Source organism: Ceratotherium simum, chromosome 29, assembly GCF_057802395.1.
Source record: "Ceratotherium simum simum isolate JZ-2026a chromosome 29, ASM5780239v1, whole genome shotgun sequence".
In the NCBI taxonomy this organism is placed as follows: domain Eukaryota; kingdom Metazoa; phylum Chordata; class Mammalia; order Perissodactyla; family Rhinocerotidae; genus Ceratotherium; species Ceratotherium simum.
In genome coordinates this window covers 995,445-1,009,111 of record NC_141928.1, presented here as the reverse complement: position 1 = coordinate 1,009,111, position 13,667 = coordinate 995,445, and the positions used below count along the sequence as shown (strand labels likewise).

Sequence of the window (13,667 nt, the reverse complement as noted above, 5' to 3'; positions counted from 1 at the left end):
AAGTAGGAGGGGAGTGGCGTCCCCGCGCGATGGCATGGCTTGGCTCTAGAGCCAGGCTCTGCAAGGTTCATCTCTGAGCAATGGGCCTTGCTCCCTCCTGGCCCTGATCTCGGCATCCCCCCCACACCACCTCCTGTTGAGGGCCTGTTGAGGGCTTGCCCCCTCCCCCAGTCTCTTTGAGCACAGACTGCACCCTAGGCAGCTGCCTTGCGCACTGCCTCCCCCCTCTGCCACCTCTGTGCCCCCATCCCCAGGCCAGCTCTAGGCCAGGGCCCAGCCTCCAGTCTGGCCTCCGTCACTGATGCAGATCTTGGGGTGCTGCCGGGGCTCTGCCAGCCAGAGAAGACTCCAGGGGTTCAAGGACTCTTAGGTCAGGCATCTTGCAGTTCCAGGCCACCACGGCAGAGCAGGCGAGGGGGGCAGAACCACCCCAGGTCTGGGACCAGAGAGGAAGGAAGTAGGAAGAGCCCGGGTCCACCCTTGGGACCTGGAGTGGGCCTGCGTGGCCAGCACAACTGTGGGGAGGGCAGGCAGGCAACAGCAAAGAGGCCCCATCCCGTGAACATTCTCTCCACTGCTGTAGGAAAAACTCTTTATTACAAATGTTTACAAGTAGGTGCTGGGCTGGCTCCCAGCCTGTCGGCTCTGACTCCCCGCCCCAATACAGACTGGGACTCCGGAGGGTGGGGGTAGGAGGGGACTCTGAGAGCCCTGATTATCAGAATAAAGGCTGCACTCCCTGGAGACCCAGCCCTGCAGTCCCAGGCCGAGGGCTGTGGGGTGTCTGAATCCCCCACCCCCAGTAAGAGGAGGAGGAGCACGAGGCCTTGAGGCGAAACCAAAGCTGGAGCGGGCAGGAGGGGCAGGATTCGGTTCCCTTCACCCATTCCGGCCCCGTGTGGCCGTGGGCGCCGGAGTCCCGGTCTCGGCCCGGGGCTGCATTAGGAGCGGAGAAGTCGAGGGTGGGGTGGGGCTGAAGGATGGGGGGATATGGGGCTCCCAGCCCGCCCCTAGATGGCGCTCGCCGACTTGGCGGAGCGCGCCTGGCGCAGCAGCAGGACGAGCGCGGCCACGAGCATGGCGGCGAAGAGCAGGAGGAGGACGACCCAGGAGCTGAAGTTCGTGCCCTTGCGCAACCCCGGCGGGTCGGCGGGGATCAGGTTGGTCAGGTTCAGCATGTAGCCGAGCGCCCAGCCGACCGCGGCGTCCCCGGCCTGCGGGCGAGGGGCATGGCCTCAGCCTCCGCTCGGCCCGGGAGGCCCCGCCCCCGGCGCCCCGGCCCGCCCGCTCCCACCTTCTTCTGGAAGGTCACTGAGCTGAAGCCGCGCTCGTCGAAGCCGTAGCCCCGGCTTAGCAGCTGCTGCACGAATGTGGCCGCGGCGCAGTAGTTGGGCAAGTGGGCCCCCTCCCCCGGCGCCCGAGCCTGCAGCTGGGACGCAGGTGGGAGACTGTCGGGCCGGGACGACTGGGAGGTCTCGGCCCCACGGGCAGGGGTGGCCGGCTGCATGCTGGACCTCTACACACACACACACACACACACACGCGCGCGCGCGCGCAACGCGGGCCCCAGACCACGTCACTGGCCCCGGAAAGACCGAGGCCAGGCGAAGGATGAGGGCACCCTCAGGCAGGGCTCTTCCCTCCGGCAGGAACGGTGTGAGTTCTGGATGGCAGCCAGCACCTGGGCCCGGATGGCTGGCCTCGACGGGACAGCAGGGATGGCCACCCAGGGAGCAGAGGGCTGCAGCAACCTTGGCGTGTGAGCAGGGGAACAGGAGAAGCCCCAGGCTTCAGCCGGGGCCCCTGGGCTTGCCTCCTGCCCTCCACTCCCCCTGCCCCACCCCAGTCTGCCTGAGACTAGACACAGAGAGGACACGATGGGGCCTCTGCCACCACCTGAGCCTGGAGACACTGTTGCTCCTGGGGTCTCTGGTGGGCACCTCATGCTCCATGTGCCCCAATCCCCCCTCTTCATTTACCTGGCGCCAGCATCCAGCCAGTGGCAGAAGCCAGAAACCTGGAAGCTGTCTCCACTCCTCACTCCCTCACCCCAAGCCCTACCAAGTCCCTCCTGAGCCTTCCACTGGTGGGGCGTCCCTCCACGCTCCTCCCTGCCCCTGTCCCATCCATCTCCCCGCTGCCTTAGGGCCTTTGCACTGGCTGTTTCCTCTGCCCTCCAGAGCTTGGTTCTAGGGTCAGGCCTCAGGGAGTCTTCCGGAACCCCGTCTCGTCTGGCTCCTGGGCTCCCTGCCGTAGTCCGGCCACTTTTCGAGTCTGATTAGCGGCGTGTCCCCCACTGCAGTGGGTGCTCTGAAAGGCCTGGGTTCCCCTCTACTTGTAGAGCAGATGAGTGACAGGAGGCATGATGAGGGCTGGCCGAGCCCCCTGCCTGGCCCAGAGGGAGGGAACAGGCCTCACCTCACTCCACGTCTGGTTGCAGATGGTGACCACGGCTGCTTCCAGCTGCCGCAGGGTTGCCACAGGCAGCCCCATCACAGTCGTCAGGAAGTCCATGGTGTAGAAGAAAGCAGAGAAGGCCTGCGAGGGGGTACAGTCACACCGCGACCAGACCCTGTGTGCTTCAGGGCTGGTCCCCAGGCACCAGCCCCCAACCCCTGGCCCTTGGACTCACGATAAAGTTCCCAGCCACAGGGGGCTGGAAGATGCCATTGAAGGAGCACCGGGAGAAGCCGCAGGAGGAGAAGTTGAAGAGCCGCAAGACGAGGCTGCGGCAGAGGGCCGGGTCACTGCTCCCTGACACGCTGACCTTGGCACTGCTGTTGAAGGTCGGGGGCCGCTGGGCAGCCGTGCACGGCGACCCATACACATCCTGGAGCTGCACTTGGGTGAAGTAGCCCTTCGGCCAGCAGGGGTGGGAGCTGTGGGTCTGGGGGATGACGAGGGTGCAGGTGACACCACTCCCACTCCAAGCACTGCCCACCACCCTCACCCCGGACCCTTGCAGGGCCTCCCCCTGGGACCAGCCTGCTGAGTCTCCCACAACTCCCGCACTCTGGCAACATCACTTCTGTTCCCAGGAACAATCAATGGCTCCCCATTGCCTGCTGGATAAAACCCAAACCCCTGAGATCTGGCCCTGGCCCTCTTTTCTCCCCAGCCAGGTACTCACCAGGCCCGCCCCAGCCACTGGGCCTTTGCCCATGCTGGATCCCGCCCCACCTGTCCTTCCAGCCGATTCAAGCCCAACTTCGGTTCCTGCTGCCTGGAGAAGCCCTCACTGTGGCTGCTGCCCAGCTCTGCTCTGGGCCCTTGGCCCCATCCCTTCTTGCCCCCTCCCTCCAGGAGGGCACAGTGGTGTGGGTGGGCTGGGGGTGGTGGGGCACCTGGAGGGCTCCAGCCAGCAGCCTCTTGAGGACCTGGTCAGTGCCATAGCAGAGGAAGCTGTGGGTGTAGACGCGGTAATGCTGGCCATAGAGCCGCAGCTGGACCTCGTTGGCTGGATCCTCAGCTGGGCTGGCTGTCTCGAAGGTGATCTGTGTGGAGGCGCCCCCCAGGTCCATGGCCCCCAGCATCCCCTTCCTTGGCCGGAACCACCGGCCCACCCAGCCATACTGTGGGGAGTGGAGATCCGGGTCAGCCAGTGGGTGGGCATTCACACCCCCTGGCTCATCGGGCAGGCCAGCAGGCCCACCTTGATGAAGTTCTCCAGCAGGTAGTTGGCGGTCACCCAGCCAAACACCCCCTCCTCCTGGCCTGAGAGGATGCGGGCACCGCGGAAGTCAAAGGGGTACTGGGTCAGCGTCTGAGTCACAGCCGCGAGCACATTGGCCGAGGCCTCTGGGCTGGTCAGGCTGTGACACAAGGAGGATTCTGAGGTGCATCTTCCCAGGCGACTGTGATCTTGCTGCTGGGGAGCACGGTGTCTGCCTGACCGGCCAAGGGGGCCCAGCCCAGGGCTTCTGCTGAGGGCGTGCAGGGCCCACCCTGTGCCGGGGCTGTTGTGGGGACCCGGAACCAGGAAGGTCAGGGGGTGGGCACACTCACTTGAGCAGGCGCATGCCTGCCGTGGCTCCCAGGTAGAGGGGCGTGCCCACGTGTCTCTCCTTGGGCACGTCCCGAAGCGCCTGGTCCAGACATTTGACAAGACTCTGCCCGGCCCCGGAAGGGTTGTCTGCATAGCTGGAGATGCCCCCACCTAGAGACTGCCAGGTGGTCAGCCCCTGGATGGGCCATAGGCCAGCAGGGTTCGGGGGCCTGGGCTCCCAAACCAGGTGGCAGCTTAGACACACCTTCCCAGCCTAAGCTTCAGAGACACCCAGTTCAGAGACAAAGGGACCTGCAGGCCACCCAGAGTCTCTGAGGCTGCCACCTGCCCCGTGGGTGTTCGCACAGGTGCCACAACAAAGCACTAGGTATTGTCAACCCAGCCCATCCTCCCAGGGGGCCTGCCTGGGTGTGCCCACCAGCTCCTCGGAGCCCCTCCTGCTCCATCTAGGATGTAGAAGCCAATCTTGGGTCAGGCAAGGCCCAGCCAGTACCTGGGGCTTCCTTTCTAGAATGGAACTGCCCACAGCCCCTTCCAGGCCCAGGGGCCCAGCCTCTCTTTTGGGGGCTCCTGTAGCTTCTGCCTGGAGTGTGCCCCACCTAGCGTTAAGCAAAGGGGCCTGACTGCTTGGCCTACAGAGGCTATGTCTGGAGAGGGCCCCTGAGGCCCTACGGAGAGTGAGTGTCCAGGCCAGAGGGTGCCTAGTGCTTGGGGACCCTCACCGTGCACATTACAGGAGCTGTGCTGGCCCACGATGCCTGTGTCATTCTCCTTGTCTGCCGGCCACTTGTAGATGAACATGGATGTGTGGGAAGAGCCAGCATCCAGGACAATGCCATACTGGGGGTGGGAGTGGAGGTCAGCCTCAGGGATGTGGGCAGAGGCCTGATGGCCATGCCCTGTGGCTCCCTCAGCTCTCCACCCCACCCCACCCTGTGTCAAGGTTGGAAGCTTCAGCATGAAGTTCTGAGGCTCAGAGAAGGCCAGGGATGGCCAGTGACACAGCTTAGTTGAGGGGAGAAGGGGAGAAGGAGCCTCTTCTAACTGCAGGACCCCTCCTGGCAAGGGCAAGCTGAGGGGCTGTGTCAGGGTCAGAGGGTCCCAGGACCACCCTTGGAACCTTGCCCTGGGAACATGAGGTCCACAGGCTCAGGGAGAGAAGCCCAGCTGCAGGAGGAACCCCTCCAGCCCCTCTTCCTTTCTCCTGTGTCCCGGTCTGACCTCAGCCCAACCTGAGCATACGGAAGCAAGGGCACCAGGAGGGGAGGCAGGGCTGGGGCTGCCTGAAGACGCCCCCTTCCTGGGCCTCAAAGCCATGGCTGGAGAGAGCTGGGTCCTGCAGAGCTGAGGGGCACTGGCCGGACCTTCCTTGCAAGTGGGGCGAGATCAGCCCCCAGCTTGCAAATTCTTTCCAGCACCTGCCCCCAAGGGCGTGGATTCCAACAGGGGGAGGGCCTCTGGAGAACACGCCCTCCTGAGGGTGGGAGGGGCCACTCCAGTGCTCTCACCCACCATGTAACTCCGCATCAGCACAACCCATCCACACCACCCTACCCCACCCGGTGGTGGCCCTTGGTTACAGAGCACCCACCTCTGCGCCCATCCTGGGGTCCTGGGGCTTGGAGCACCCACACACACACCACGCCCCGCCCCCGCCCCCACCCCAGACCAATAAAGGGTTAAGGGAGCCGGCCCGACTCCTGGAGGCCAGGTCTGGTGGGAGATCTGGCCTAGTCCACCACCTCAACCTCCTTAGGACTAGCCCCGGCTCTCCACGCCGGGCCCCCCTCAAGGGCAGGGCGCCCACTGTCTGGTCCACGGAGGTGGTGAGGAGGGTTCCCTGGGCCCCGGCGCCTGTCGAACTCCATCTGGGCCGAACCCCGAGCTGATGCGCCCCTGCGGGCCCCACTGGGTTGGAGGGTGCTGGTCCCGCCGCGGCCTAGGACGCCCCGGAGCTGCGTCCGGGGAGCGGAGAGACAGCCCCTCGGCCGCGCCCGTGACAGGCTCCGCGACCAGGGTGTTTTCGGTACTTCGGTCTCCAGCACCGTGTCGCCCCGGAAGCGCCGCTGCCGCCCGGTGGACCCGGGCGGGGAGCAGGGCGCGCAGGGTCCGGAACTCCTCCCCGCAGGGCCGGGAGCGGAGAACGCGGGGCCCGGGGCTCCTCCCCCCAGGGCCGGGAGAGGGGCGCGCGGGGCCCGGGGCTCCTCCCCGCAGGGCCGGGAGCGGGGCGCGGTTGGGTCCGGGGCTGCCACGCGTGCGCAGCCTGGGCTGGCTGCTGCGCGGACGGCACCGGGTGCCGGGTGCCAGAGCGTGCACCTTGAGGGCGGGCGGCTCCCGGACGTCGCGGGTGGGGATGCACAGCAGCAGGAGGCCTGCGAGGCCCACGGCGGCCAGCAGCAAGGGCAGCAGCAGCGAGAGCACCTTCCTGGCCATGGGTGGGCGCGCGGGCGGACGAGGCGTTGACGGAAGGGCGGCGGGGAGCCGGAGGCCGAGGTCCCGGGGCAGCGGGGTACGCGCCCGGGGCGGGGCGCTGCCCTGCACCATCCACGGCTGGCCACGCCTACCGATGGGCCGCACCGCCCACCGCCCGCCCGGGCCCGCGCCCCGAGGGCAGGTGAAGACGCGGCGGCTGAGTCACCGCGCCGCCCCTCCCAGTGCCCCGGTCGTAGCCCCCACGCCCTGAAGCTGTTGCCCACCCTTCTCGTTCCTGTCTGCTCAGCCCCAAAGACTCATCACCTCTGACCTGTCCGCCTGACCCCTAGTGCTTGCCGACTAGGGTCTTCCAGTGGGCTCTCAGGGGTTCCACTCCAGCAGGACCTAGAGAACCCCCAGCCCTCTCCAGGGGAGTCCTGGTGTGTTTTGGGCGTGGAGGCAGGAGGACAGACCTGGGCGAGGCTGGCTCCGAGGCAGGCTTGTGTCCCGAGGGTCACGCTGCTGGAGACCCCAGCTTTCCCCTGGCCTGGTCCTGAGAGAAGGTCCCTGCCGTGCCCTCCCTGCAAGAAAGGGCCAGCCAGCCTGTGGTGCTGACCCAGCCCTGAGCTGCATGGCAGGGCACTACACTGGTTAGGCCCCAGGAACACCGGGATGACCCAGGCTGGGCCTGCCCTTGAGGTGCTGGGAGCTCCAAGCTGAGCAACCAAGCAGCTTGAAGCCAGACCTACATCACACAGCCCCAGTACCAAGGTGACAGGTGAGGATGCAGGCAGAGAGGGGCAGGACGGCCGTGGTCACACCAAGCCCAGAAACAAGAGAACTTGAGCTCACATGGGTCCAGGCCCTGCCTTCTGGCTCAAGGAGGGGACAGGAGGGGGTCCTTTGCACACAGGCGTCATCCTGGAGATAAAGGAGAGGGTCTCCCAGGCCAGGCTTGGGTGCCAGTCATCACACAGGCCCCTGGACCCTGGCTGAGGTAGGCCAGTGCTCAGTCAGCCCCAGACCCCAGCTTGTCTCCTCGAAATTTCTGGCCTCTATGGTTTCGCCCCCATGCACCCTGCCTGCCAGCCTGGCCGCATCACCCCTTTCCCTGGCCAGTGGCCACCCCCACTTCGTGTCCTCTGCGAAATTGGAATCCCAGCCATACAGCAGCAGGGAGCCATGTGGCAAGACGACCAAGGGAGTGCCAACGACTGGGGGTGGGCAGGTGGAGGGCCAAAAGGGCCGCCTTTGATGGGGGCAGAGTCTGGGCAACACCCTGGCTGGCTGGAACCAGCAGGGACAATTGGGCTGGGACGGCTGCCCAGGCTGAGGGTCTGGTGTCACAGGCCCAGCAAAGGAGCCTTTCTTCCAGCTCAGGACCCCGACAGGAAGGGTGGGAGCCCCAGGAGGTCGCTCGGCTGTCTCAAAGCCCCATCTGGCTGGGCCCAGCAGAGAGTCTCTGGGTGTGGCCAGCACAGGGCCCCAGGCCCCCGCTTCCCGCCAGCCCCCCTCCGCCCTCCCCCAGGCCGTTTTTTCCACCCCGGAATGCCCAGGGGAGGGAGAGGCATGCACAGAAGGCTGAAAAGGAAGGGACAGAGGCGGCCCAGAGGGAGCCCAGCACATGAAAGGGTGGCAGACGCAGCACTGCAGGCCTGCTCCCATGCACTGGCCCGCAGCCCCCCTCCTCGCCCACTAGGCCCAAGTTGGGCTCCCTGGTGTCCTGGAGTGTCCTTGGACAGAGCCCCCCCAGGCCTGAGAGGATGGGGTAGGGAGTGGAGGCCTGGACGCTGTCCTGGGGGAGATGGGCTTGTGGCCGAGGGCCCAGATTAGCCCAAGAGGAGAGAAGAGGAGGTGGGCAGGGAGCAGCCGGGAGGAGGCTGGGAGGGAGTTCTCTCCAAGACAACCAGAGCGAGCGGAAAGGCCCCTTCTTGGTGAAGGCCCTGGAAGGCGGGCTGGGGGTGTGGAGTGAGGCTGGCCCTGGCAGGAGCCCACCAGGCGGGCGGGAGGGGGCTTTGGGTGGGGCAGCCTGGGCTTCTGGGAAACTGGTGGAGTGGGGCGGGGCGGGGTTCCAGATGTGCAGCACAAGGCCTGGCCCGGGCCCCGGGGGAGGAATACCTCTGCCTGGGAAAGAGGTGGTGTGGAGAAATGCCCTCCGGAGAGGGGTCCTCAGAGCCCCCCTTCCCCTATAAGGTCCAGACCTCCCTATGAGGAGAGAGGGGCATTTGCTGAGGCCTGCTGAGGTCTTGGCCGCCCCTGCCTCAGTCTCCCTGTGGGAAACCAGTGTCTTGTGGCTGAAACACCTTAATGGGTGAAGGCTCTTCACTCACTTTTCTTCATGTGCTCACTCAGTCATTCAACCAGTGCTTGCTGAGCACCTCCCATGGGCCAGAGGCACACCAGGCTTCGTGCATGCACAGTGAACAAGGGGTGCTGGTGAACTCCATGTGGAGGGCACGGGGTAGGCCCACCCACCACCTGTCTGGGGAGAACAGACTCGTCAAAGGCTCCCTGGGCAGGGGGGAGCCTATGCTGCCTGGCGAGATGCAGCAGACACACGGAAGTGGTGGGGCTGGGTACTCACAATCAGGCGTGCGCTCAGACACCCCTTGGAGGTCCTGACCAAGGTGTCCATTCTCTTGGGTTTTGTGTTTCTCTCTTGCTTTTCTTTGTAGTTTTCCACCTGTCAATGCATCTCTACAATCATATATTGTGTTGTTTTTCCTGGTTTCAAATCATATTTTATTTACTGGACATACTGTTCTGTAACCTGCTTCTTTCATTCACATTATTTTTTTGCGATTCATCCATGTTGACATTGGAAGTTGTGGTCCATTCGGTCTGGTTGCTGTATTGCTTTCTGGTGTGAGTGTGCAAACTTACCTACCACCCATGAGCGTGTGGGGCTCTCCAGCTCCGGGCTGTCTGGAGTAAGATTGCTGCTGCTCTCGTTTGCACACTCACAGCGTTTCCCTGGGGACCATCCTAGGAGCCAATTGTGGTTGCAGCGTATGTGGGTTCAGCCTCACTAGCAAACGCCGAATTGTTTTCAAAATGATGGTGCTGTCTGGAGCTCTCGAGAGCGTGCGTGACAGTTCTAGTTGCTCCACATCCTCACCAACATTTGGTGTTGTGCAATTTTTAGATTTTTGAGAAGCTGGGGCGGGTGAAATCTCTTGAGATTCTCATGGTGGTTCTTCATTACTTATGGGATGGATCGTCTTTCCTATGTTCTGGGAAGCATCTGTTCAAATCTTCAGTCCATTTTCTAGGGGTTGTTCATCTTTTTCTTACTGGCATGCAGGCGTTCTTTTCGTGCTCTCTGCACATTAATCCTCTGCCCGTGAAATCACGGAAGCTCTCAATGAGTCTGAATGTAGCAGGTTTTCTGCTCTATCCTTTGTTCTTTGGGGTCTTGTGTGAGTGATCTACCTCGAGGTCCTAAGATGTTCTCCTTGTCGTTCACTAAAGGTTTTATTGTTTTGCTGATTGCAAGCCTTTGATCCCCCTGGAAGTGGGTTTTGTGTAGGGCGGGAGGAGGGGATTCCCGTCCTGTTTTCCCCCGTGGAGAACTGGTTGGTCCCAGTGTTGTGGATCACGTGGGCCAGCCTTCTGCCCTGCCGTGTAGGGACTGCCCGGCCCTCTCATGTCGCCGGACCGGGCTCTCCATCCACCCACCACAGCCTCCGTCCCGGGAGAGCTGCGTGAGTCTTCACCTCTGGGAAGATGGTCCCCACTCCCAGCTTCTCTTCCTGGAGCCCTCACCTCCTCCACAGACCCAGCTTACCAAATCCTTGAAAACCCGTCAGGATTTTAATTGAATCTAGACACCAATTGGGGAAAATGAACATTTAAAAAATATTGAGTATTTTATCCAAAACCATGGTTTATTTTTCTATTTACTTAGGCTTTCGTAGGTCTTTCAAAAAAATTTTTAAATAATTTTCTCCTTAAAGGTCTTTTACATTTTTTCTTAGATTTAGTATACTTGGTACATAATATTTTACTGTTTTAAATTACATTTCTAAGGATTTTTTTGATGGTTTATAGAAATTCAATGGACTTTTTTGTATTCGTTTTGTAATTACAACCTTGTTAAACTCTCAATAATTCTAATACTGTCAGTAAAATTTTGAATAGAATGGACCGTAACAGGAGTTATTATTTTATTCCTGATCATAAAAGAGAATGCTTTCAACATTTCACCATTAGGCATGATGTTTGCTGAAGGCTTTTTTGTAGATTCTGAGTTTCCAAAAATTCCTTAAAAACCAACAAACATGAATGAACACTGAGTATTATTGAATGCTTTTTCTGCACCTCTTGGCAGTTGTGATTTTTCTCTTTTAATCTGTTAATGTCATGAGTTACAACAAATTTTAAAATATTAAACTAATCTTTCATTCCTTGGGGTTAACCCAAGTTGGACACAGTGTGTTATTTCACTTTCTACGTTGCTTGAATGGGATTAGAGGGTATTTTTCCTTTCTTGTAAAGTCCTTCTTTGGTTTTGAATTCAAGGTTATGCTAGCCTCGTAAAATCTTCCTCTGAGTAGAACTTGCATGGTATTTGGATTATCTGTTCCTTGAGTCACAGAGAGAACTTGCCTGTGAAAGCGCTGGGCCTGGCATCCTTCTTGCTGGGATGTTTTGACCACTCTAGGCACGTGTTGCTCAACCACGAGACACATTCCGAGAAATGGGACGTTAGGGGATTTCGTTATTGTGGGAACATCACAGAGTGTACTTACACAATCTAGATGGTACAGCCTACTGCACACCTAGGCTCTGTGGGACTAACCTTATGGGACCACCATCCTATATGTGGCCCATTGTTGACCCAAACGTCGTTATGTGGCCCATGACTGTATTTCCATTTCTTTGGTAGTGGTACGGTTAGGTAGGTTTTCTGTTTCTTCTTGAGTCAGTTTTGTATTTTTCTAGGAATTTATCCCTTTCGTATGGACTGGGATGATCTTGTTTAAAATATCCTGTTAGGGGCCAGCCCAGTGGCATAGTGTTTAAGTGCGTGCTCCGCTTTTGCAGCCCAGGGTTTGTAGTTTCGGATCCCAGGTGCGGACCTGCGTGCCACTCATCAAGCCATGCTGTGGCGGCATCCCATATACAAAATAGAGGAAGATGGGCACAGATGTTAGCTCAGGGCCAATCTTCCTCAGCAAAAAGAGGAAGGTAGGCAACGGATGTTAGCTCAGGGCTAATCTTACACACACACACACACACACACACACACAATCCTGTTAGTATCTGCATCACTTGTGAAGCATATGTCATTATCTCCCTCTTTTTCATTCCTGACATCATTTATTTCTGCGTTATCTCTTTTGTTCTTCTCTAATCTAGCTACTTGTGTACTTCTTTAGTTTTCTCAACCAAGTTTTTGCTTTTATTGATGTTTTATGTAACATATGTTTTCTATTTCACTAATTTCTGCTCTAATCTTTCTTATTCTTTCTCAAACATAACTTTATGTGGGCAGGAATTCTTGTGTCTCTTTTGTTTGGCTGTTCCTCAGCGTCAAGGAAAGTGGCAGGAACGTAGTATGCTCCATGAATATATTTTAATGTAATTTATTATAACTCCTTCTGTACTCTTTGTATTCATTCTGCTCTTTCTTTCTCCCACTTCTGGAGTTCATTCCTTTCTTCTTTCCTGACGTGAGTGGGTAAGTGTCTGCATGAATTTCCCTCTGCTCTCGGCTTTCGATGCATGCTCTGCTTGTTTTCTTTTAGGTAATTTGTTTTTCATCTTCATTGTGATTTCTCATTTGTCCCATGAGTTGTTTAGATGTGTGTGTTTTAATATCCAAAGTCTGGGCTTTTTCTATTTCTCTTTTGGATGTTGGTTTTCTAACTCACCTGCATGTGATTAGATCGTGTGGTCTGTGTGAGAGCAGTCTCTGCAATACTGTGACCTTTGCTAGATTGGCTTTTTGGCCTAGCATGTCGTCAAAAATCATTATAAATGTTCTTTGTGCTTGAGAAGAATGTGTATCCTCCAATTAGTGAGTGATTGGTCTATATCTGTCTATTAGATCAACATTATTAACAATGCCCAGATCTACTATAGTCTATCAATTATTAAGAGATATACATTAACATTTACCACTGTGATGGTGAGTTTGTCAATTTTTCTTTACAGTTCTTACAAGTCTTGATATACATATATATAATTTGTTTTAAAAAATATTTGTGGGGCCGGCCCCGTGGCTTAGCAGTTGAGTGTGCGCACTCCGCTGCTGGAGGCCCGGGTTTGGATCCCGGGCGCGCACCGACGCACCGCTGTGCGCGCCCCACTTCTCCAGCCATGCTGGGGCCGCGTCCCACATGCAGTAACTAGAAGGATGTGCAGCTATGACATACAACTATCTACTGGGGCTTTGGGGGGAAAAAAATAAATAAATAAAATCTTTAAAAAAAAATTTGTGTTTTATCTCACCTTGGTACAATCTAAAGACGTTGGTACAATCTAAAGATCTTATTCATATTCATATTTTTACCTGCACTTGCTTGTGTGTGTGTATATAGCCTCTGCAAGTTTACCACATGTGTAGCCTTGCGTAACCACCACCACAACCAAGAAACTCAACTGAACTGGCACCACAAGACTCCGTCGCACTACCCCTTTCCAGCCACGTGCACATCAGCTCTATAGTTATGTTATTTCACAATTGTTGCATAAATGGATCGTGCATAATGTATCCTTTTGAGATGGGCTTTCACCACTCAGCATAATTTCCTTGAGGCCCATCCACGTTGTTGCATGTATCAACAGTTCCTTCCTCATTGATGAATTGCATTCCATGGTGTGGATGCACCACAGTTTGTTCAACCAATCACCCAGGGAAGGACATTTGGGTAGTCTCTAGTTTGAGGCTATTGCCCATACAGCTGCTATGAACGTTCGTGTACATGTTCCTGCATGAAAGTGTCTGCATTTCTCTGGGATAAATGCCCAAGAATGCAATTGCTGAGTTGTATAATGTATTTAGTCAGGGTGCTCCAGAGAAAGAGAACCAACAGGAATATATGTATATAGAGAGAGAGAGGGAGAGAGAGACATTTATTGTAAGGAATTGCCTCTTGCAATTGTGGGGGCGGGCAAGTCTGAAGTTTACAGAGCAGGTCAGCAGGTTGGAGACCCAGGGAAGAGTCAATGTTGCAGTCTTGAGTCCAAAGGCAGTGTGGAAGCAGAATTCCTTCTTCTTTGGGGGAACCTTAGATCTTTTCTC

At 57.8% G+C, this 13,667-nt stretch overlaps 1 protein-coding gene across 6 annotated transcripts; it reads right to left on the bottom strand.

Annotated features, from left to right (window-relative positions):
- Positions 1 to 578: 578 nt before the first annotated feature.
- Positions 579 to 6,533, bottom strand: ENTPD2 (ectonucleoside triphosphate diphosphohydrolase 2). Of its 6 annotated transcripts, none has more exons than XM_087418731.1 (9): positions 6,323 to 6,533; positions 4,729 to 4,846; positions 4,006 to 4,156; positions 3,653 to 3,812; positions 3,345 to 3,572; positions 2,633 to 2,887; positions 2,419 to 2,538; positions 1,295 to 1,751; positions 579 to 1,214 (listed from the first exon to the last, which is right to left on the bottom strand). In XM_087418731.1, exons 1-9 carry the CDS (start codon positions 6,437 to 6,439, stop codon positions 880 to 882), a joined length of 1,941 nt encoding a protein of 646 aa, XP_087274857.1. In that variant the 5' UTR covers positions 6,440 to 6,533; the 3' UTR covers positions 579 to 879. The 6 variants fall into 6 exon arrangements, with proteins under 6 accessions (XP_087274857.1, XP_087274856.1, XP_087274855.1 ...); XM_087418733.1 differs by having other exon boundaries at positions 905 to 1,214; positions 1,295 to 1,429; positions 3,312 to 3,572; XM_004423676.3 differs by having other exon boundaries at positions 905 to 1,214; positions 1,295 to 1,429.
- Between the last annotated feature and the right edge of the window lie 7,134 nt (positions 6,534 to 13,667).

Bases quoted from the DNA above. Each gene is read 5' to 3' on its own strand.
- ENTPD2 (XM_087418729.1), bottom strand. From the start codon at position 4,902: ATGGCCATCAGGCCTCTGCCCACATCCCTGAGGCTGACCTCCACTCCC. The intron at 4,157-4,728 runs GTGAGGGTCCCC...GGCAGTCTCTAG, and splicing joins CAGCTCCTGTAATGTGCACG to GTGGGGGCATCTCCAGCTAT. The intron at 2,888-3,344 runs GTGCCCCACCAC...GTCATCCCCCAG, and splicing joins TGCTGGCTGGAGCCCTCCAG to ACCCACAGCTCCCACCCCTG.